The sequence below is a fragment of the Bos indicus x Bos taurus genome, chromosome 3 (genome assembly GCF_003369695.1).
Source record: "Bos indicus x Bos taurus breed Angus x Brahman F1 hybrid chromosome 3, Bos_hybrid_MaternalHap_v2.0, whole genome shotgun sequence".
NCBI lineage: Eukaryota > Metazoa > Chordata > Mammalia > Artiodactyla > Bovidae > Bos > Bos indicus x Bos taurus.
The window spans coordinates 79,229,036-79,247,700 of NC_040078.1; the positions used below are offsets into that span (position 1 = coordinate 79,229,036).

General features: G+C 42.2%; 1 protein-coding gene across 2 annotated transcripts in view; it reads right to left on the reverse strand.

The window, feature by feature from the left end:
• PDE4B (phosphodiesterase 4B) overlaps positions 1–18,665 on the reverse strand; it is a 538,741-nt gene that overhangs the window by 140,847 nt on the left and 379,229 nt on the right. For both annotated transcript variants that reach the window (XM_027536996.1, XM_027536997.1), the window contains 3 exons: positions 14,206–14,400; positions 1,901–1,937; positions 1,699–1,769 (listed from right to left, as the gene is read on the reverse strand). In XM_027536996.1, the coding sequence (XP_027392797.1) occupies positions 1,699–1,769; positions 1,901–1,937; positions 14,206–14,400 (303 nt within the window). The remainder of the gene's footprint in view (positions 1–1,698; positions 1,770–1,900; positions 1,938–14,205; positions 14,401–18,665) is intronic.

An 18,665-nucleotide genomic window follows, 5' to 3' on the forward strand; every position in this document is an offset into this window, starting at 1 on the left:
AAGTGAAAGAGGAGAGTGAAAAAGTTGGCTTAAAGCTCAACATTCAGAAAACTAAGATCATGGCATCCAGTCCCATCACTTCATGGGAAATAGATGGGGAAACAGTGGAAACAGTGGCTGACTTTATCTTTGGGGGCTCCAAAATCACTGCAGATGGTGACTGCAGCCATGAAATTAAAAGACGCTTACTCCTTAGAAGGAAAGTTATGACCAATCTAGATAGCATATTAAAAAGCAGAGACATTACTTTGTCAACAAAGGTCCATCTAGTCAAGGCTATGGTTTTTCCAGTGGTCATATATGGATGTGAGAGTTGGACTGTGAAGAAAGCTGAGCGCTGAAGAATTGATGCTTTTGAACTGTGGTGTTGGAGAAGACTCTTGAGAGTCCCTTGGACTGCAAGAAGATCCAACCAGTCCATTCTAAAGGAGATCAGTCCTGGGTGTTCACTGGAAGGACTAAAGCTCAAGCTGAAACTCTAATACTTTGGCCACCTCATAGGAAGAGTTGACTCATTGGAAAAGACCCTGATGCTGGGAGGGATTGGGGGCAGGAGGAGAAGGGGACGCCAGAGGATGAGATGGCTGGATGGCATCACTGACTTAATGGACATGAGTTTGTGTAAACTCTGGGAGTTGGTGATGGACAGGGTTGCTGGTGTGCTATGATTCATGAGGTCGCAAAGAGTCGGACACGACTGAGCGACTGAACTGAACTGAACTGATTCATATTTTCAAGCAGTAAATACAAAAGGAGAAAGGAAAAAAAAATCTCATCCTTTCATTTGTTAAACTCTTGTCTACTAAGTGTTAAAGATACAAAGATTAATAAGATCTGGACTAATTTCTAACGTCTTCGGTTCAGTTCAGTCGCTCAGTCGTGTCCGACTCTTTGCGACCCCATGAACCACAGCACACCAGGCCTCCCTGTCCATCACCAACTCCCGGAGTTCACCCAGACCCATATCCATTGAGTCGGTGATGCCATGTAACTATCTCATCCTCTGTCGTCCCCTTCTCCTCCTCCCCTCAATCTTTCCCAGAATCAGGATCTTTTCAGGCGAGTCAGTTCTTCGCATCAGGTGGCCAAAGTATTGGAGTTTCAGCTTCACTATCAGTCCTTCCAATGAATATTCAGGAATGATTTTCTTTAGGATGGACTGATTAGATCTCCTTGCTGTCCAAGGGACTCTCAAGAGTCTTCTCCAACACCATAGTTCAAAAGCATCAATTCTTCTGCACTCAGCTTTCTTTATAGTCCAACTCTCACATCCATACATGACTATTGGAAAAACCATAGCCTTTGGAAAAACCATAGCCTTGACTAGACAGACCTTTGTTGACAAAGTAATGTCTCTGCATTTCAATATGCTGTCTAGGTTGGTCATAACTTTCCTTCCAAAGAGTAAGCATATTTTAACTCCATGGCCACAATCACCATCTGCAGTGATTTTGGAGCCCAGTAAAATAAAGTCAGCCACTGTTTCTACTGTTTCCCCATATATTTGCCATGAAATGATACCAGTTCTAAAATACTATGGTGATCCATCCTACTTCCAAATGTTATCATGTACCCTAACCTAGAGAGGAGGACAAATTTCCATTCATTAGTGTTAAGTTGTGTGTTTGTGTGTGTTAGTGCTATTCAGTGTTTCACCTTTTGGAAGGGATTCATAACTTCACAAATATGTGTGCTTACTTATTGGATGTTCCGTGAAGGTTTGTCAGCAGAGTAAAGTTGTTTCTCACACTTCGCAAGCTGGCAAGGACCTAAAAGGAAAATATTTCCACAGTTAGGAGTGGTTAGGAACAAAAGGAGAGGGCTAGGTAGGTTCACAGACCACTCTTAGAAACTATACCCAGGGACAGAGCGAGAATGAGCCAGGCAGCATGATACGTACCTGGGCAAAAGGTGTTACAATCAAGTCATCGCCATGTCTGGTGAAAAGAGAGAGAGAGAGAAAAAAAAAAAAAACTTTAAAATGTATTTGCATTATAACTATGACATATAAACTGTCATTAAACTTCATCGGTGTTAGCAACACAAATGTTAGACAAGTCATTCTACCTGGATATAAGGAAGGACTGATTTAGGCAGAGATGGGAATTTCAGGACCTTGAAAGAAAAAAGAAAAACCCACCAGGTTCATAGCTCCTAGATTTACAGTGGCTACACATAAAAACACTTGCAAGTAAGTTTATATCTTCAGGGTATATTCTCATTAAATAGCAGACCCAGAGAACTGTAATTCAAAGCGATTTGTGGATTTTGGTTGCCAGAGCCAGGAAATTCAAAGGGAGGGCTGCTCAAAGGCACACACAGGGCTGGAAAAAATGGCCTAACAGTCTGGATAAAGGTTAACTTTGGATTTCCTGGCTTTTGTTGATTTGAACCACAGCCTTAATGCCATTTAAACACAGATTTCTGTCTGGGAATCCCATTACTTTTGTTTTTAATATAACTTTTTTCTTAAAGTACCCAAGGAAAAGCTTTTACGGGAGTGTAGGGATTGAACCTACTATTATCATATCACCATCTCTCACTTTGTCCCAAAGATTTGATTGAGCTGAGCCACATAAATTCTGTACTTGGGAATACTCAGAAGTGTGTTTTCAGGAGACTTCTCTCTCTGGTACAGGCTTTGATAGATCTTCTTAAATCCACATAGCAAGATCTCCATTAAAACCATTAGAGGACACGCTGGGCTGAGCTGTAGACACATAATCGGGCCAATTTGCTATCACAGTGTGAATCATAAGTTGCGCAGAAAGTAGTGGACAGTGACTTTCCTTCACTGTCTGATCATCTGCTTTGTATCATCGATCACTGCACAAATATGGCACTTATTTGCTAGCTATCAGAGTGCAACCAATGGTTATTAAGCACCTGCCCAGCACCAGGCATCAGGTGAGGCCTTGGGATCCAGGCTTGGATAACACCTGTATCCTTGGGGACCTCTTCTTTAGTGTGGGTTTTTATTTTAGGGTTTCATTTAGTACAATATTTTCTGTTCTACTGTGGTTTTTAGCTAGAAGTCCCCCTTCAATTTCATCTAGTAAACTTTCTGTGCATCTGCTTTGTACAGTGACTATAAAAAGAACACTGACAAGACTAAGCATTCTTTGAATGATTGCCATCTGTCAGGTCCTCCGGGAAGCCTCGTTTAACTCTTGTAAGAAGACTTGAAGCAGCTAATCTTAGGCCTATTTTATAGATAATATCAAAGCTCAGAGTAGGTAAGCCATTGCTTAACCAGCACATAGCTAATAAATGGAAGAACTAAGACTATCAGATTCCAAAAATCTGTGCTATTAACCATTATGTTTTCCTATTTTTTGATGGCCCTGCATGGTTGACTAAATTCATGGTTGACAGAGTTCACGATCCCCTCAAATTAAAACAGGAGACAAAAAAAAAAAAAAAAAAAACCAAAACACTGCAGTAGATAGTATAAATCATATAAATATAGAATGAGAATATGAACAATAGATACTTAATGGGGGTACAAAGGAGAAGTGTTAATTACAGATCAGACAAGACAGGAAAGGTTTGATTGAACAGGTGGTATTTGAAATGAATTTGCAAGTATAGGCTTTAAAAGGTAGGGATGGTAGATGCTTCTAATGAGAGCAATACAAGAATAGAGGTCCTGAAATGGGAAAATACTGGACCTGGAGATGCTTGGTGGTTGTTTGGACAGAGCTGAGTACATAACAGACATTTGCAGAGGACAATACTCGAAGGTCCCCCACACTCATATTATGGACATTGTGAACAACGGTTGTGGAATTGGTGCTTAATTCTGCAGAAGAAATGAGGTTTGCGGTGAGATAGGCGAATGTGAAGTCAAGTGGGCCTTAGAAAGCATCACTACGAACAAAGCTAGTGGAGGTGATGGAATTCCAGTTGAGCTATTTCAAATCCTGGAAGATGATGCTGTGAAAGTGCTGCACTCAATATGCCAGCAAATTTGGAAAACTTAGCAGTGGCCACAGGACTGGAAAAGGTCAGTTTTCATTCCAATCCCAAAGAAAGGCAACGCCAAAGAATGCTCAAACTACCACACAATTGCACTCATCACACATGCTAGTAAAGGAATGCTCAAAATTCTCCAAGCCAGGCTTCAGCAATATGTGAACCGTGAACTTCCAGATGTTCAAGCTGGTTTTAGAAAAGGCAGAGGAACCAGAGATCAAATTGCCAACATCCGCTGGATCATGAAAAAAGCAAGAGAGTTCCAGAAAAACATCTAGTTCTGCTTTATTGACTATGCCAAAGCCTTTGACTGTGTGGATCACAATAAACTGTGGAAAATTCTGAAAGAGATGGGAATACCAGACCACCTGACCTGCCTCTTGAGAAATCTGTATGCAGGTCAGGAAGCAACAGTTAGAACTGGGCATGGAACAACAGACTGGTTCCAAATAGGAAAAGGAGTACGTCAAGGCTGTATACTGTCACCCTGTTTATTTAACTTATATGCAGAGTACATCATGAGAAATGCTGGGCTGGAAGAAGCACAACCTGGAAATCAAGATTGCTGGGAGAAATATCAAGAACCTCAGACATGCAGATGATACCACCCTTATGGCAGAAAGTGAAGAGGAACTAAAAAGCCTCTTGATGAAAGTGAAAGAGGAGAGTGAAAAAGTTGGCTGAAAGCTCAACATTCAGAAAACGAAGATCATGGCATCTGGTCCCATCACTTCATGGCAAATAGATGGGGAAACAGTGGAAGCAGTGTCAGACTTTATTTTGGGGGGCTCCAAAATCACTCAGATGGTGACTGCAGCCATGAAATTAAAGGATGCTTACTCCTTGGAAGGAAAGTTATGACCAAGCTTGATAGCATATTCAAAAGTAGAGACATTACTTTGCCAACAAAGGTCTGTCTAGTCAAGGCTATGGTTTTTCCAGTGGTCATGTATGGATGTGAGAGTTGGACTGTGAAGAAAGCTGCTGCTTCTGCTGCTAAGCTGCTTCAGTCGTGTCCGACTCTGTGCGACCCCATCCGAAGAATTGATGCTTTTGAACTGTGGTGTTGGAGAAGACTCCTGAGAGTCCCCTGGACTGCAAGGAGATCCAATTAGTCCGTTCTAAAGGAGATCAGTCCTGGGTATTCACTGGAAGGACTGGTGCTCAAGCTGAAACTCCAATACTTTGGCCACCTTATAGAAGAGTTGACTCATTGGAAAAGACTCTGATGCTGGGAGGGATTGGTGGCAGGAGCAGAAGGGGATGACAGAGGATGAGATGGCTGGATGGCATCACCAACTCGATGGACATGGGTTTGGGTGAACTCCAGGCGTTGGACAGGGAGGCTGGCATGCTGCAATTCATGGGGTCGCAAAGAGTCAAACACGACTGAGTGACTGAACTGGCTAACTGAGGCGAACAGAAAAGTGCTTTGGAAAGCAAAATGCTATGGGCATGAGAGATAGAAGCGAGGGCAGCGCCAAGAAGAATGGTTGGAAGGATGTTGCTGTCAGTCAGATGAGAAGACGTTGGTGAGGGAGAGGAAGAAACAAGCAAAGACAACTGGAAGAGACCCTGAACATGTTGCCAAGGACTTGGCATTAGTTGGATACGGTTCATAAAGAAACACTATTTTCATTTTTAGAACAGGTATCTGGGAAAATAGTGAAGTCATGAGTAGAAATAAAAAAGTGAGGAGGAGTTGGAGGAGATGTGTCACTTTCTCACACATTGAGTTTTAAGATACTCATTGATATCCTGGTGGAAATAGCAAGTGGGAAGACTAAAATATGGGGATTAGAGCTAGAGATTTAGGACTTACTTACAATAATGGGCAACCATTGAAGTAATGGCAGAGAGTGGCTTCATGGATGGGAGTATATAGAGAGATTCAAAGGAAGAACCTCAGGGTTCTTGGAGAGGAGTGAAAACGAGAGACAGAGTAAGAGTGAAGAGACATGCAGTTGTAATAAATGCAGGGTGGTGAGATGTTACAAGAACTGCCCCTTCCCAAGCTTTTTTTGGGGGATGAACTTCAGATGGGTGAAATAGCCTACTATTTGTTCAGATTTCTCCTGTGAAGTTCATATTGTTCAGAAGACATCCTGGGTGAGTTGGGAATACAGTGACAGTGTTAGACTTAAGTAGATCAGCTATGGCTCCTGGATTTCTGGAATCTAAATTCCCAACAAAAGTTAAATAATATGAGCAAATTTCACACATAAATAGTGCCAAAAGCTGATATACTTTTGCATGAATAGGGAGCTACTAAAACTGTACAAACTAATGATTCAAGGCGGGTTAAAAAAAATTCAGACAGTGAGCGAGTATGAAGCCTGGCCAGCAGCACACGGGCACCTGGGCCAACTTGGGTTCATCTGGTGTGGAGCTCAGGCGTGGACCCACAGCAGGTAGCCCAAGCTCAACATTCAGAAAACTAAGATCATGGCATCTGGTCCCATCACTTCATGGCAAACAGATGTGGAAAGAATGGAAACAGTAACAGACTTCATTTTTTTGAGCTCCGAAATCACTGCAGATGGTAACTGCAGTCATGAAATTAAAAGACGCTTGCTCCTTGGAGGAAAAGTTATGACCAACCTAGACAGCATATTAAAAAGCAGAGACATTACTTTGCTAACAAAGGTAAGTCTAGTCAAAGCTATGATTTTTCCAGTAGTCATGTATGAATGTGAGAGTTGGACTGTGAAGAAAACTGAGTGCCTAAGAATTGATGCTTTTGAACTGTGGTATTGGAGAAGACTCTTGAGAGTCCCTTGGACAGCAAGGAGACCCAGTGAGTCCATCCTAAAGGAAATCAGTCCTGAATATTCATTGGAAGGACTGATGGTGAAGCTGAAACTCCAATACTTTGGCCATCTGATGCAAAGAACCGACTCATTTGAAAACGTCCTGATGCTGGGAAAGATTGAGGGCAGGAGGAGAAGGGGACAACAAAGGATGAGATGGTTGAATGGCATCACCAACTCAATGGACATGAGTTTGAGTCAACTCCAGGAGTTGGTGATGAACAGGGAGGCCTGGTGTGCTGCAGTCCATGGGGTCGCAAAGAGTTGGACAAGACTGAGCGGCTGAACTGAAATAAAAAAATTCAGAGGGCCCTCTTTTGTCAAAATCACTTTATTATGAAACTTCTGAAATTTATGAGAGTAGAACATTCAGAGGCAAGCGATGAATTTTCAGATCCTGAGCACTGGGTCCCTTGAAGAATTTGAACTGTAAAAGCTAAGGCTGTATGTCAGACAGTAACTGCTATAGAAACGATCAGATAATCTGTAGATAAGAAAACGAAAAAACTTCTGTTTGAGTACAGCCATATAATTTATAAAACTAGTTCAAATTTTTTAAATCATAATTTGATATATGAATAAGAAAAGGGAATGAATATAACAAAATACTTGATTGATTATAGAAACTGATGTAGTTGTTAGTTGCCCAAACCACTAGAGAGGGCACTATCCCACAGGAACAAAACCAGATATTCAGAACCATGGCACGAGCACCATCTAGCGACAAACCCAGCACATTACAATTTTGTAGGCTAATTGGAGACGAGTACTGCCTAGAGAATCCCAGGGACTGCGGGGCCTGGTGGGCTGCCCTCTATGGGGTCGCACAGAGTTGGACACAACTGAAGCGACTTAGCAGCAGCAGCAGCAATTCTGAGGGTCTTAATGGCTTCCCAGGTGGCTCAGTGATAAAGAATCTGCCTGCCAATGCTGGAGGCTTGGGTTTGATTCCTGGGTCAGGGAGATGCCCATTTCCTGGAAGGAAATGGCAACCCACTCCAGTATTCTTGCCTGGAAGATCCCATGGACAGAGGAGCCTGGCAGGCTATAGTCCCTGGGGTCTCGGACACAGCTTAGCAACCAAACAACAACTCCGTGGGTCTTAATTGAGTGTGGGTCTGCTCTCAACAATGAAATACTTTTCTACAAAGCAAAAATGCTTCTTCCTACTGCTGCACTCTGGACTTTATCAATTTCACCTTTCTGTTTCCTATCTACACGCAGAATTTTACTTGTACGTTTTTTTGTAACATTGATTTTAGGCTGTCTTAGAGAAATAGACTATACTGTAGTTAAGAGTACAGCTTTTGCCGCCAGACGGCTTTTGGTTTGCTTCTCAGCTGCACTATTACAAACTATGGGACTCTTACAACGTGTTGTGAGATTTAAATGCGTTATTATGTATGTACCACTCTTACAACAGTGCTTGGCACATAAAAGCACTTTTGCTCTTCTGTAATTAAAGAATTGCATGGCTATTTTCCCAACTGGTGAGAACTTCTTTAAGACAGTCATTTCTGCCCCCATTAAAATCAAGAGTGCTAATATTTATACTGTACTTTACAGTTACAAAGCATTTTCCTGTGTCTTATTTCATGTGGTAAGGGAATGTCCTTGACCCTAGGGAATGGTGTAAGCACTGATCTTGTTGGTCAAGGCTGAAACCTGCCTCTCTCTCATCCCACAGTCAACCACCACCATCTGTGGATCCTAACTTGCAAATATTTATTAATTGCCCACTAGATCTGTTCTAACATAGAATCCAATCCTTTATTATGTAAATTACCAAAGCTCCTCCCATTTGGCTCTTGGAAATAGCTTTAGGCTTTGTCCACCCTCCAAACTGTTCTTTAGATTGTAATCAGTTATCTTTCAAAAACTTTTGTCTGATTATGTATCTTCCTGCTTAAAAGCCTTTAGTAGCTCCAGGCTGCTTGCCTGCAGCATAAATGCTAAGTCCTCACAGGCCCTTCCTGGTGAGGGTCCTGCTTATTTTTCTAGCAAGTCTCTCACCACTTCCTCATCTTTTTGCATTCTTTGCCTGAGCCACACAGAGCTGTGGTTCCCCAAAACATTCTTGAGAACTAGAGTTGGTGAGCACATGGCCCTTCTTCCTGCACACCCTTCTGCTAATTCCTCTAGTTTAGCTGTAATTCCTCAAAGTAGGCCTCTCACTTTGCCAGGCCAGATCTCTCAAAGTCCTGGGCATCCCTTTCTACCATTGCCGTTTTCTGAAGATATTACAACTATCTATTGACTTGGCTTAGTCAGTAAAGAATCTGCCTGCAATGTGGCAGACCCAGGTTTGATCCCTGGGTGGGGAATATCCCCTGGAGGAGGGCATGGCAATCCACTCCAGTATTCTTGCCTGGAGAATCCAATGGACAGAGGAGCCAGGTGGGCTACAGTCCATGGAATCGCAAAGGGTAGGACATGACTGAGTGACTAAGTACAGCACATTGACTTACTAATATTTTATCTCCCTTGAAGACACAGAAGATGTCTCATTTGCTTGCAAGGTGTCTAAATGTAAGCAAGTTTTGTTCAAAGAAAGGATGGGTATAATTTTTGTAAGCTGGAAAGGTAGGCAGAGCAGAGATTTGTATCATTATTTTTATTTTTCATCATTATTTAGTCTGTTTATATACTGAATATCCATATGGTTTAGTCATCCAGATTACCTGAATTTGAGTTGTGTTTCCCTGTTTACTGGGCAAATTACTTAACCTCTCTGTGCTCCACTGTTCTCCTCTTTAAGAGAAGACAATTATAGTACCAAGACAGTCACAGTACCACCAAGACAATTACAGTACCAAAACAATGATAGTACTACAATACTGAATTATAGTATTCATGCATTAAGGGGAATAAATGAGTTACAATATGTAAACACTTCAAATAGTATATAGGAAATGCTTAGTAAATGTGTGCTTTTATTCATAGATAATTTAGACACTATGAAAAACATTCAGTGTCTTAAAGTTATGGTACTAGTAGGTATAATGGCTGTAACTCAAGTCTTAGATACCACATTGTATTTTTTTGGTAGCCCATCAATAAACAGGTCTTAAATTTAAGTGGGCTGTTATTTCTACTTTTCCTCTTGGTTTTCAGATCTCATTTCCCGTGACTGCTCTCTCTAGAAATCACTTCTCACATCAACAGTAGCTTTAAAAACTTGTCTGTATAAGACTGCAAATAGGATGACTAAATAAAGGAAACAGGGATCTTCCTTCCCTGTGGCTTTACTGGTGGATAATCAAAGGTTGGTTCTGCCCAGGTTGGTTCCTCCAAAGTTTTGGACAATATAACTGGCCTTTGGTATATAGACACACTCCATTAAAGATGACCAGAACACAGGAACTGAACAGAGATCAATAAATTATTGCCACATCTAAGAAAGCAAGGGGAACTTCCTTTTGGGATCCAATGGTCATCTAGTTTTCTTTACTAGAAACCCTTCTTTCAATCTCTTTTGTTGCTGTATGTTAAAGCCCCTTTTAGTTTTCCATTCACATTTTTACTTAGTCATCTGTTCATTCATTCTCCCTGCCTATATTTTTCTTCCTGAAAGAGTTCAGATGAAAACCTGTAAAAAGACAGCATGGTCTCTACTGTTAAGATTTAATGCCAAGGAATTATGCAGGATGTTCTACCTCTTATGTGCATTCATGACTCTTCTGTGCTGGATATGAGGACTCCTGAGTGGGGAACACGCTGCAGCCCTCACCCCACAGCCTTCACGTGAAGATTCCAGCTCTATTATTGTCCTTCTTTCTCTTGACTTTGTGAATAGAAGGCAGGAGAAGCAGCAAGAGGTTCAGGGACTGTGGTTCCTCTATTTATGTCAAGTCATCCTGAAGAGTAATAGTTGGGTCAAATAGCTTTGAGAGAATGACTTCAGTTTAGCTCAAGATACCTGTGTAAATCTGCCTACAATACAGGAGACCTGGGTTTGATTCCTGGATTGGGAAGACTCCTTGAAGGAGGAAATGGGAATCCACTCCAGTATTCTTGCCTGGAGAATTCCATGGACAGAGAAGCCTGGTGGGCTGTGGTCCATGGGGTCACAAACAGTTGGACATAACTGAAAAGACTGAGCACACACCCATGTAAAACGGGATTTTCCAACGTAGTCCTGATAAAATGAAATTCCAGAAGAATCTGGATATTCAAGTCCTACTTCTTGCTGTGTTTAGAAATATAAATTCCTAAACTGACAAATATATGAAAGTTTTACTGTCATGTTGAAATATTTGCAAAACAACATTGTGTGCTATTTTTATTCACTCAAAAATGTTAATATATTTTGTTATCAGTATCTTTGACAGGATGAGATCATGTTGTCAAATGTTTTTTCTTGGGAAGGACTATTCTTTATTTTGAAAGTGTGCCCCATGTTTTAAAGTTTGTTTTTTTTTTTTTTTAAGTGAGAATGATACTAGTTATTTTGCATATATAATTCTTATCTGTCTAAATCTAAAGTTGGCAACACTCTATAGGTTCTAAAGTTAGGGGAAATTTTTGCTGGTTGATAAAACTGAAAAGAGGCTAACCATTAATTTAGGGACCCTGGATGCAGAGTCATTCAGAACTAGATGTCTGTTTCTACAGCTATAGACTGAGTTGAACTGTGATCTTTAAGATCTCTTCAAGTTCAAAATTTCTATAACCTTTTGATTGTAAGTAAGGAATTGGTGGAGTTTAATTTTAAATTTGGTTAGAATCTGCTGGGAAGCCTCTGAGTGACCCGGAGACACATCAAGCTGTTTGTCATGAGTCTGGGGGAGCCACCAGCTGCTGTCCAAAGTTAGTCTTTCTCCCATGAAACACTCTGAATGAGGCTCTAATTACCTCCATCTTGCCACATCTTCCGCCCAGGGAGGAGAAAGGTGAAAGGTGTTTGTTTTGGTGGAAGAGAGAATTCCAGGTATGTTCACTGTCAAAGTCTCCATTTGAGCCTTGGTCAGAAACTTCCTTAGCACTACGTGATCTACAGCAAAGAGGTATCTACCCTGCATTCACGTTTTCTACCTCTTAGTAGAGATTCTACTTTGCAGTTTGAAGAGCATGCTAAGTCACTTCAGTCGTGTCCGACTCTGTGCGGCCCCATAGATGGCAGCCCACCAGGCTCCCCCATCCCTGGGATTCTCCGGGCAAGAACACTGGAGTGGGGTGCCATTTCCTTCTCCAATGCATGAAAGTGAAAAGTGAAAGTGAAGTCACTCAGTCGTGTCCGGCCCTCAGCGACCCCACGGACTGCAGCCCACCAGGCTCCTCCGTCCATGGGATTTTCCAGGCAAGAGTACTGGAGTGGGGTGCCATTGCCTCGGCAGAGTCCAAAAGTTTTGCCTGTACAAAACTGCCTGTCTTATCTACATCAAGGGATAATAGCGTAGCACAGAGTCATATAGGAGGGGTAGGTTTCTCAACTTCTCAGAATCTCTGTTTCATCCTCTATAGAGAAGAGATAATAATGCCGCCCACCTGACAGGACTGTGGCAAAGATTAAAAAGCATAACATATGTAAACAAACAGGGCTCCCTGGTATGCACTAACTGAATGCTTCCTTCCACATAACACCAGAGTTCCTCTTTCTTATGTAACTGTAACCTTCCTGAGAACATGCAACTTTTTTGAGAATAGCATTTATTTTTTAACTTCTCTGTGATTTTTCCACTATTCTGTTCATCTTTTACTCCCAGAGCCTGGCACACTGCCTGGAACATAGGTGAGCTTCAGTAGAGAAAGTGAAAGTAAAAGTTGCTCAGTTGTGTCTGACTCTTTGCGACCACATAGACCGTACAGTCCATGCAATTCTCCAGTCCAGAACACTGGAGTGGGTAGCCTTTCCCTTCTCCAGGGGATCTTCCCAACCCAGGGATTGAACCCAGGTCTCCCTCATTGCAGGCAGATTGTTTAGCAGCTTAGCCACAAGGGAAGCCCTGATTGTCAGTAAATATTAGCCAAATGAGTTTTGGTCCACCAATGATTGAGATGTTTTAGGGCAGGAGTGCTTCTATTAAGGGCTTTCTAGATGGCTCAGTGGCAAAGAATCCACCTGCCAATGCAGAAGATGCAGGAGACTTGGGTTCTATTCCTGGGACAGGAAAATCCCCTGGAGGAGGAAATGGCAACCCACACCAGTATTCTTGCTTGGAGAATTCTATGGATAGAGGAGACTGGTAGACTATAGTCTATATGATTGCAGAGTCAGACACGACTGAGCGACTGAGTACATGCTTCTATTAAAATTAGCTGGTAGAAGTGCCCTGGGGCATATTATCTTATTGGTTGGTTTAAAATACCCTGTGCCCCTTTCACAAAAGGGTGACCCTTTTTAGCTTCCTTTCCAACAACTGAGGAGAGCCCAGTGGAACTTTCCAGTCTGGAGACTTTAGGGAGCTACTGATATTTTTATAACATATGATATTAAAAACAATTGTACATGTGCCCAGAAAACTTTTAAGGCTCGCATTCCATCATCCAATTTTATTTGGTTTCAGAAACTCAATAAATAAGTAACACAACCCTGTCACTGTTCTTTAAATACAAATTAGAGATCTCCAGTTAATAGCAGCAAAACAGAAATATCAGCCATGCTTAATAGGGTGGTGGAAGTGTGTCCTGTCTCACCTAGGAGCCAGGCAATAAGTGGGCATTGTGTCAAGGTTCCAGAGAAGGGACACAGACATGTGACTAGATGACAATTCACTAAATGTTATCCAGCAAAGGCCACTCAGAGAAGTTGCATGTCACCAACCACCTTTCCTTCTCTGCTATAGCCTGATGTAAACTGCACATGCCTTGCAAAGTCAGATTGTGGTTTGCAAAAAACTGTTAAGGTTCTTGTGCCATAAACGATTCAGCAGTTCAGGAAATGAAGCTGATTTTTTTTTTTAAGTATTAGAGAATGAACTTCAGCAGGGAGGGGAGACTAGGGGAAAGAGATACTTAGGGAGTTTGGGTACAAGGTGCTATATTTAAAATGGATAACTAACAAGGTCCTACTGTTTAGCACAGGAAACTCTGCTCAATGTTATGTGGCAGCCTGGATGGGAGGGAGGTTCGGGGGAGAATGGATACATGTATGTATATGACTGAGTCCCTTTGTTGTCCATCTGAAACTATCACATTGTTGATTGGCTATACTCCAGTATAAAATCAAAAGCTTAAAAAGTATCAATAACAGAAGTAAAGCAAACACTGTGCCTAAGGTTTTTAAACACTCTTGTGGATCCTCTATACATTTCGCACTCAAGAGAGCACGTATGCCCTTAAGGTGGTTATCATTGTCATCTCTGCTCCTGTTCACTTTTTTTCTCCCTCTTCCCTTGTGTTAAAGGGGAACAGTGTTGCTCCTCTGATGTGTTAAAGGTGAGGTAAGTGTGAGACAGGGAGCCAGACAGCTCGTACTTACTGCTCACTTGGAAGTGAAGAATTTCTTGACATCGCCTTCGGTGACAAGTCATAGTCGCTGTCTGATCTGTACAGAAAGGACTCTCTGCGCTGGCTGTGCCCGGGGAAGGTGGCATGAAGAACCAGCCCAGAAGAAGAGCTGGCCTGGGGGTCCAGTGGGCTCCGACCTGGGGAAGGGCCATTTTCCACATCAAAGCTTAAAGAGAAAGAAAAAAACCCAGTCACATGAGAACTGACATACAGACACGGAGAACCACGTGTGCTGGGCACGTTACATAGCATTTCACACGCCACGGAGTTTTATGTCTCCAAACAGCTCTGAGTTGCAGTCATCCTCAATATCTTTTATATAAAAAGTCATCTAATCCTCTATTTTATATAAAGGGAACAGTCCACAGAAGTTTAGTCATTAGCAAAGAGTGGAACCAGGATTGGATCCCCAGCACAAAGTCCTATGGCCTTTCAGCGGCATGATAACTTTAACAAATTCATAAAATGAACTGGTGATAATAAGCGACTCCAGATACAGCATCTAACACAGCTCTAAGTGCCAGACACTCAACTATCACTTGAATGAGTCTTCTTAGCTGGGAGACTTCTTTCTGCCATAAATAAATACCACAGTCTCATTAAAGATACAATGTGCATATTTCTGAATGTTTTTAGGAACAAAGTGCTATCCTGAAAACACCCACTGGCTGATTAAACGGGAGGCCCAGTCTGCAACTTACCATTCATACTCAAGTTTAAGCACAGAAAATAACTTAATTAATCTAATAATGCTAAATAGGCCTTCAGGGCAGCAGAGCTTTCTTTCTGGAGGAGAGAGGATGCAGCTATTGACTCAAAAGAAAGAGTACTGTTGAGATTTCTGGTCAGTCTCCCTCACTCTGGAATGGTACCCTCAAGTCCAGATTCATTTGAACAATTTCTGAGCAATGACCACACAGGCGGAAGCAGTAGACTCTGTCTATTTTCTCTCTCCCAGTCCTGGTATTACCTTAGGTACTCTGTCTTTCCCGTGCTTTCCACCATCCTCTCTATATTTTTCCTGCATGCACAACCTCAGACTGGCAGTAACCCTCTTGCCTAGCATTTCTCTAGACCACTCACTGCCCTCCAGCTAAAGCTCTGCAGAAAGCTGTTGGAGAAGTTACAGGATGCTCTCTTTTCCAGGCTGGACCACAGTAGTGGGCTTACTTCATACTCATCCAGCTGCCACGATTTATTTCTACATTTGTGATTCTTTTTGTTCACTAGTTCTTCCAGCCTATGTTCTTGCGGTGGATGTTTTTAGTTTACAGATGGCTTTCTCATTTATTATTTCATTTACAATCCTTATCATGACCCTGTGAACTCCACAGTATGATTCCACTCTACATTTGAGGAAGATGAGGCTTCGAGAGATTTTAAATGCCTGCATGAAGGCACAGGCTAGTAAATGTGCAAGGAGAATTGGAAAATCCAAGTTTTCCAACTCAGTCTTCTACAATGTCACACTTCTGTAATCACAGAGCTTCTCAATGGCTTTCTGGGTAGAGTGAAACTTCCTTTCAGTCTCTACATTCAGACAAAAGTTGCGCTTGGTATGTAGAGAGTCAGTCGGATTATGAGCAACCCTGGCTGTTATCTGGAGTGAAGGCAGGGGAGGCAGCAAATTATGCTGAAGCTGTAGGTTTTACTGAAACAGGGAAATAAGAAATGAGAGAATCTGGGGTTATAATGCTTCCCCAGAGACCATTCCGAGAAGCTGCTTTTAGCCAACCCGCAGACTCTAGGTGTCTGATAAGAAGCAGCAAGTGAGAATCTCCCATGAAGAGGACAAGGAAGAGCCATAACAATCCAATATACGTATTTGGGCTTTCATGGTACTGCAGATGGATTTTCACAGCAGGCTCATGGTCTGGGATGGGACGATCTTTCAGACTCTGCAGGCAAGCAGGCAGGTGGGCAATCACTCACACATTTCAGCCTGTTTGCCAGCCTGCCCAGAGGTAAAGCTATGTTGTAAGGCAAATATATTGCAGCAAGTGAAAATATAATGTAAGCTGACTTACAAATTTCCCTTGGGTGAGATCTATACTAGTCGTTGAGCAAAATAAAGAGCTCCTTTGTGGATAAGGACTTCTTTGTGCCACCTGGAGCCTGTAGTACGACTAGGTCTTGATGTCAGCTCTGAACTCTTCTTTAAGACAAAGATGGCAGGCTCTTAATAGGTAAAGATGGGACTACATAAAGCTTAAGAGTGGGTATAAGCTTTGAACTTTTATGAGTAACCATGCAGTACTTCATTTGGTCTCTGTCTATACATCCTTAATGGGTATTAAAACACTGAAATACTTTGGTAACAGCTGGCAGCCAGCCCCTGCCCCCAGACCCTCCAGGAGCCGCTGGACCTCCTGGTTATCCAGTAACTGAAGGGTTGATGTCTGGAACAGCAGGGGGCCTCCACCTTCAGCACGGTGGCCTGTGTCCATTTAATTGGTCAGTGTCCATGCGGTACCAGTCATTAAATATTATGAATGTCACTTCTGTGTATATCTGTGCTAAACTCTTAGAAGAGTTGCCAAGTGGGTATGCCTACCAACTGTCAGAACTTTTTCCATTAAGGGTTTCCATCAGGGCTCAATCTGCCCTCCTTCCTGCTGCAGGCAGGAATTCCTAGTGGGAAGACAACAAGTCTGCAAGTATTACCTTTTAAGTAGATGTCACAAAGCATGTGCCCCCCAGTTTTTGTATCCAGGAGGTTTGGTCCTGCCAGGTAAGCAGGGACTAGACCCAGACCCTCAAACTCTCTCCCTGTCGCTTCCCTTTGTTTTCTGTTTTCTTTCTTTTTTACCCTGCCTAAATTCATAGAAGAGCCTGCCAGAATCCCGAAGCCAAAGAAGAATTCCCTGGGGGCAAAGAAGCAGATTCAAGGAGACAAAGGGCCTTTCATATTCCCTGGGGCATGTTTCAAAGCAACCAACACAGATGTACAACTTAGGAACAAACATGAATCACCAACCAGACACCAGCCCCAGTCACAGCAAAATTAGCAGACAGACATCACAATGCATCCCACAGATCCAGGGTGGGAAGAGGGGTGTGGGCAAGGGCAAGACGCAGGACAGACTTAACAAGCAAAACAAATACACCACACAAACTGAAATACAATTAGGGGGAAAGTGGAATCTGAAATATCGGAAACTAACATACAAAAGGGTAATTATTTATTTAGGGCTTTTTTGCTTCTGCCTTCGGAGAAGGAAGTGGCTTAATCAGCACCCATATTTCACCTTAGCGTGCATGCTAAGTCACTTCAGTCATGTCCAACTCTTTGTGACCCTATGGACTGTAGCCCACCAGGCTCCTCTGTCCATGGGATTCTCCAGGCAAGAATACTGGAGTGGGTTGCCAGGCCCTCCTTGAGGGGATCTACCTGACCCAGGGATAGAACCTGCATCTCTTACATCTCTTGCATTGGCAGGCAGGTTCTTTACCACTGGCGCCACCAGGGAAGCCATATTTCACCTTTAGGCTTCATTATATTAAAAATATTATCATAAAACTAACTAAGGATGTGATATAAAATGTAAACAACAGAGAAAAAACATTAGCAGTTTAATATTTTTTCTGACTATTAATATTTTTCCTGCAGGCTTAAATCATGATTTTTTTCACAAGTTTTTTTTTCCCCCCACATACTGTACCGTTTCCAGAATCATCATTTTCCACGCCTATGGAACTTAACAGTTCACCCAGAAGTTGTTCCAAACCTCTTGAGGCATTTTCCATGATCACTGATATCTTTGAGCTTACAAGTACTTCAATATTTGGATGAGTTCATTGAGAAGTTTCGGATAGATTGAGAGGATGTCATGGACAGGCTTCTGAATATTTGATGGTACCTGCCCATATCCAGCATATGGACTGAAACAGTATGAAAAGCAGCCTTTTCCCAAGGATTGGAAACAAGCTCCCCACCACCAGTCCTGCCCTCTGATGTCCAGGATTCTGTATGCTGCCGTCCTATGTGATTCAGCATGCTTTGGCAGATCACCCTGGACTGAATCAATCACTTGTTATCTAAGACCTAATATTTTAACAACTTCTTCCTGCTTTGATTCTAGAGGTCTCAGCTTCCCAAAGCAGTGTTGGTAGTGGGTGATGCTGCGTGTGGGAGGTAGTGCTCCCCATAACTGGAATGCCCTTCATCCCACTGTTTCCAATAAGTCACCCTTTCAAATTCAGCTCATATCACCTCCTCCAGTAAATATTTTCTAACACTGCAGCTACCAGTTCGATCTAGATACATGCTCTTTCTTTGTGATCCACTAGATGTCTTTATAGCAATACATGATCACAGTACTTGTGATCTCTATTTAATTCTCCCTTTATTTAACCATCTTCTTATCTAGCTGCTCTCCAATAGATTCTTAACCCCAAAAAAGAAGGAACCAATATTACTCACTTTTGTAT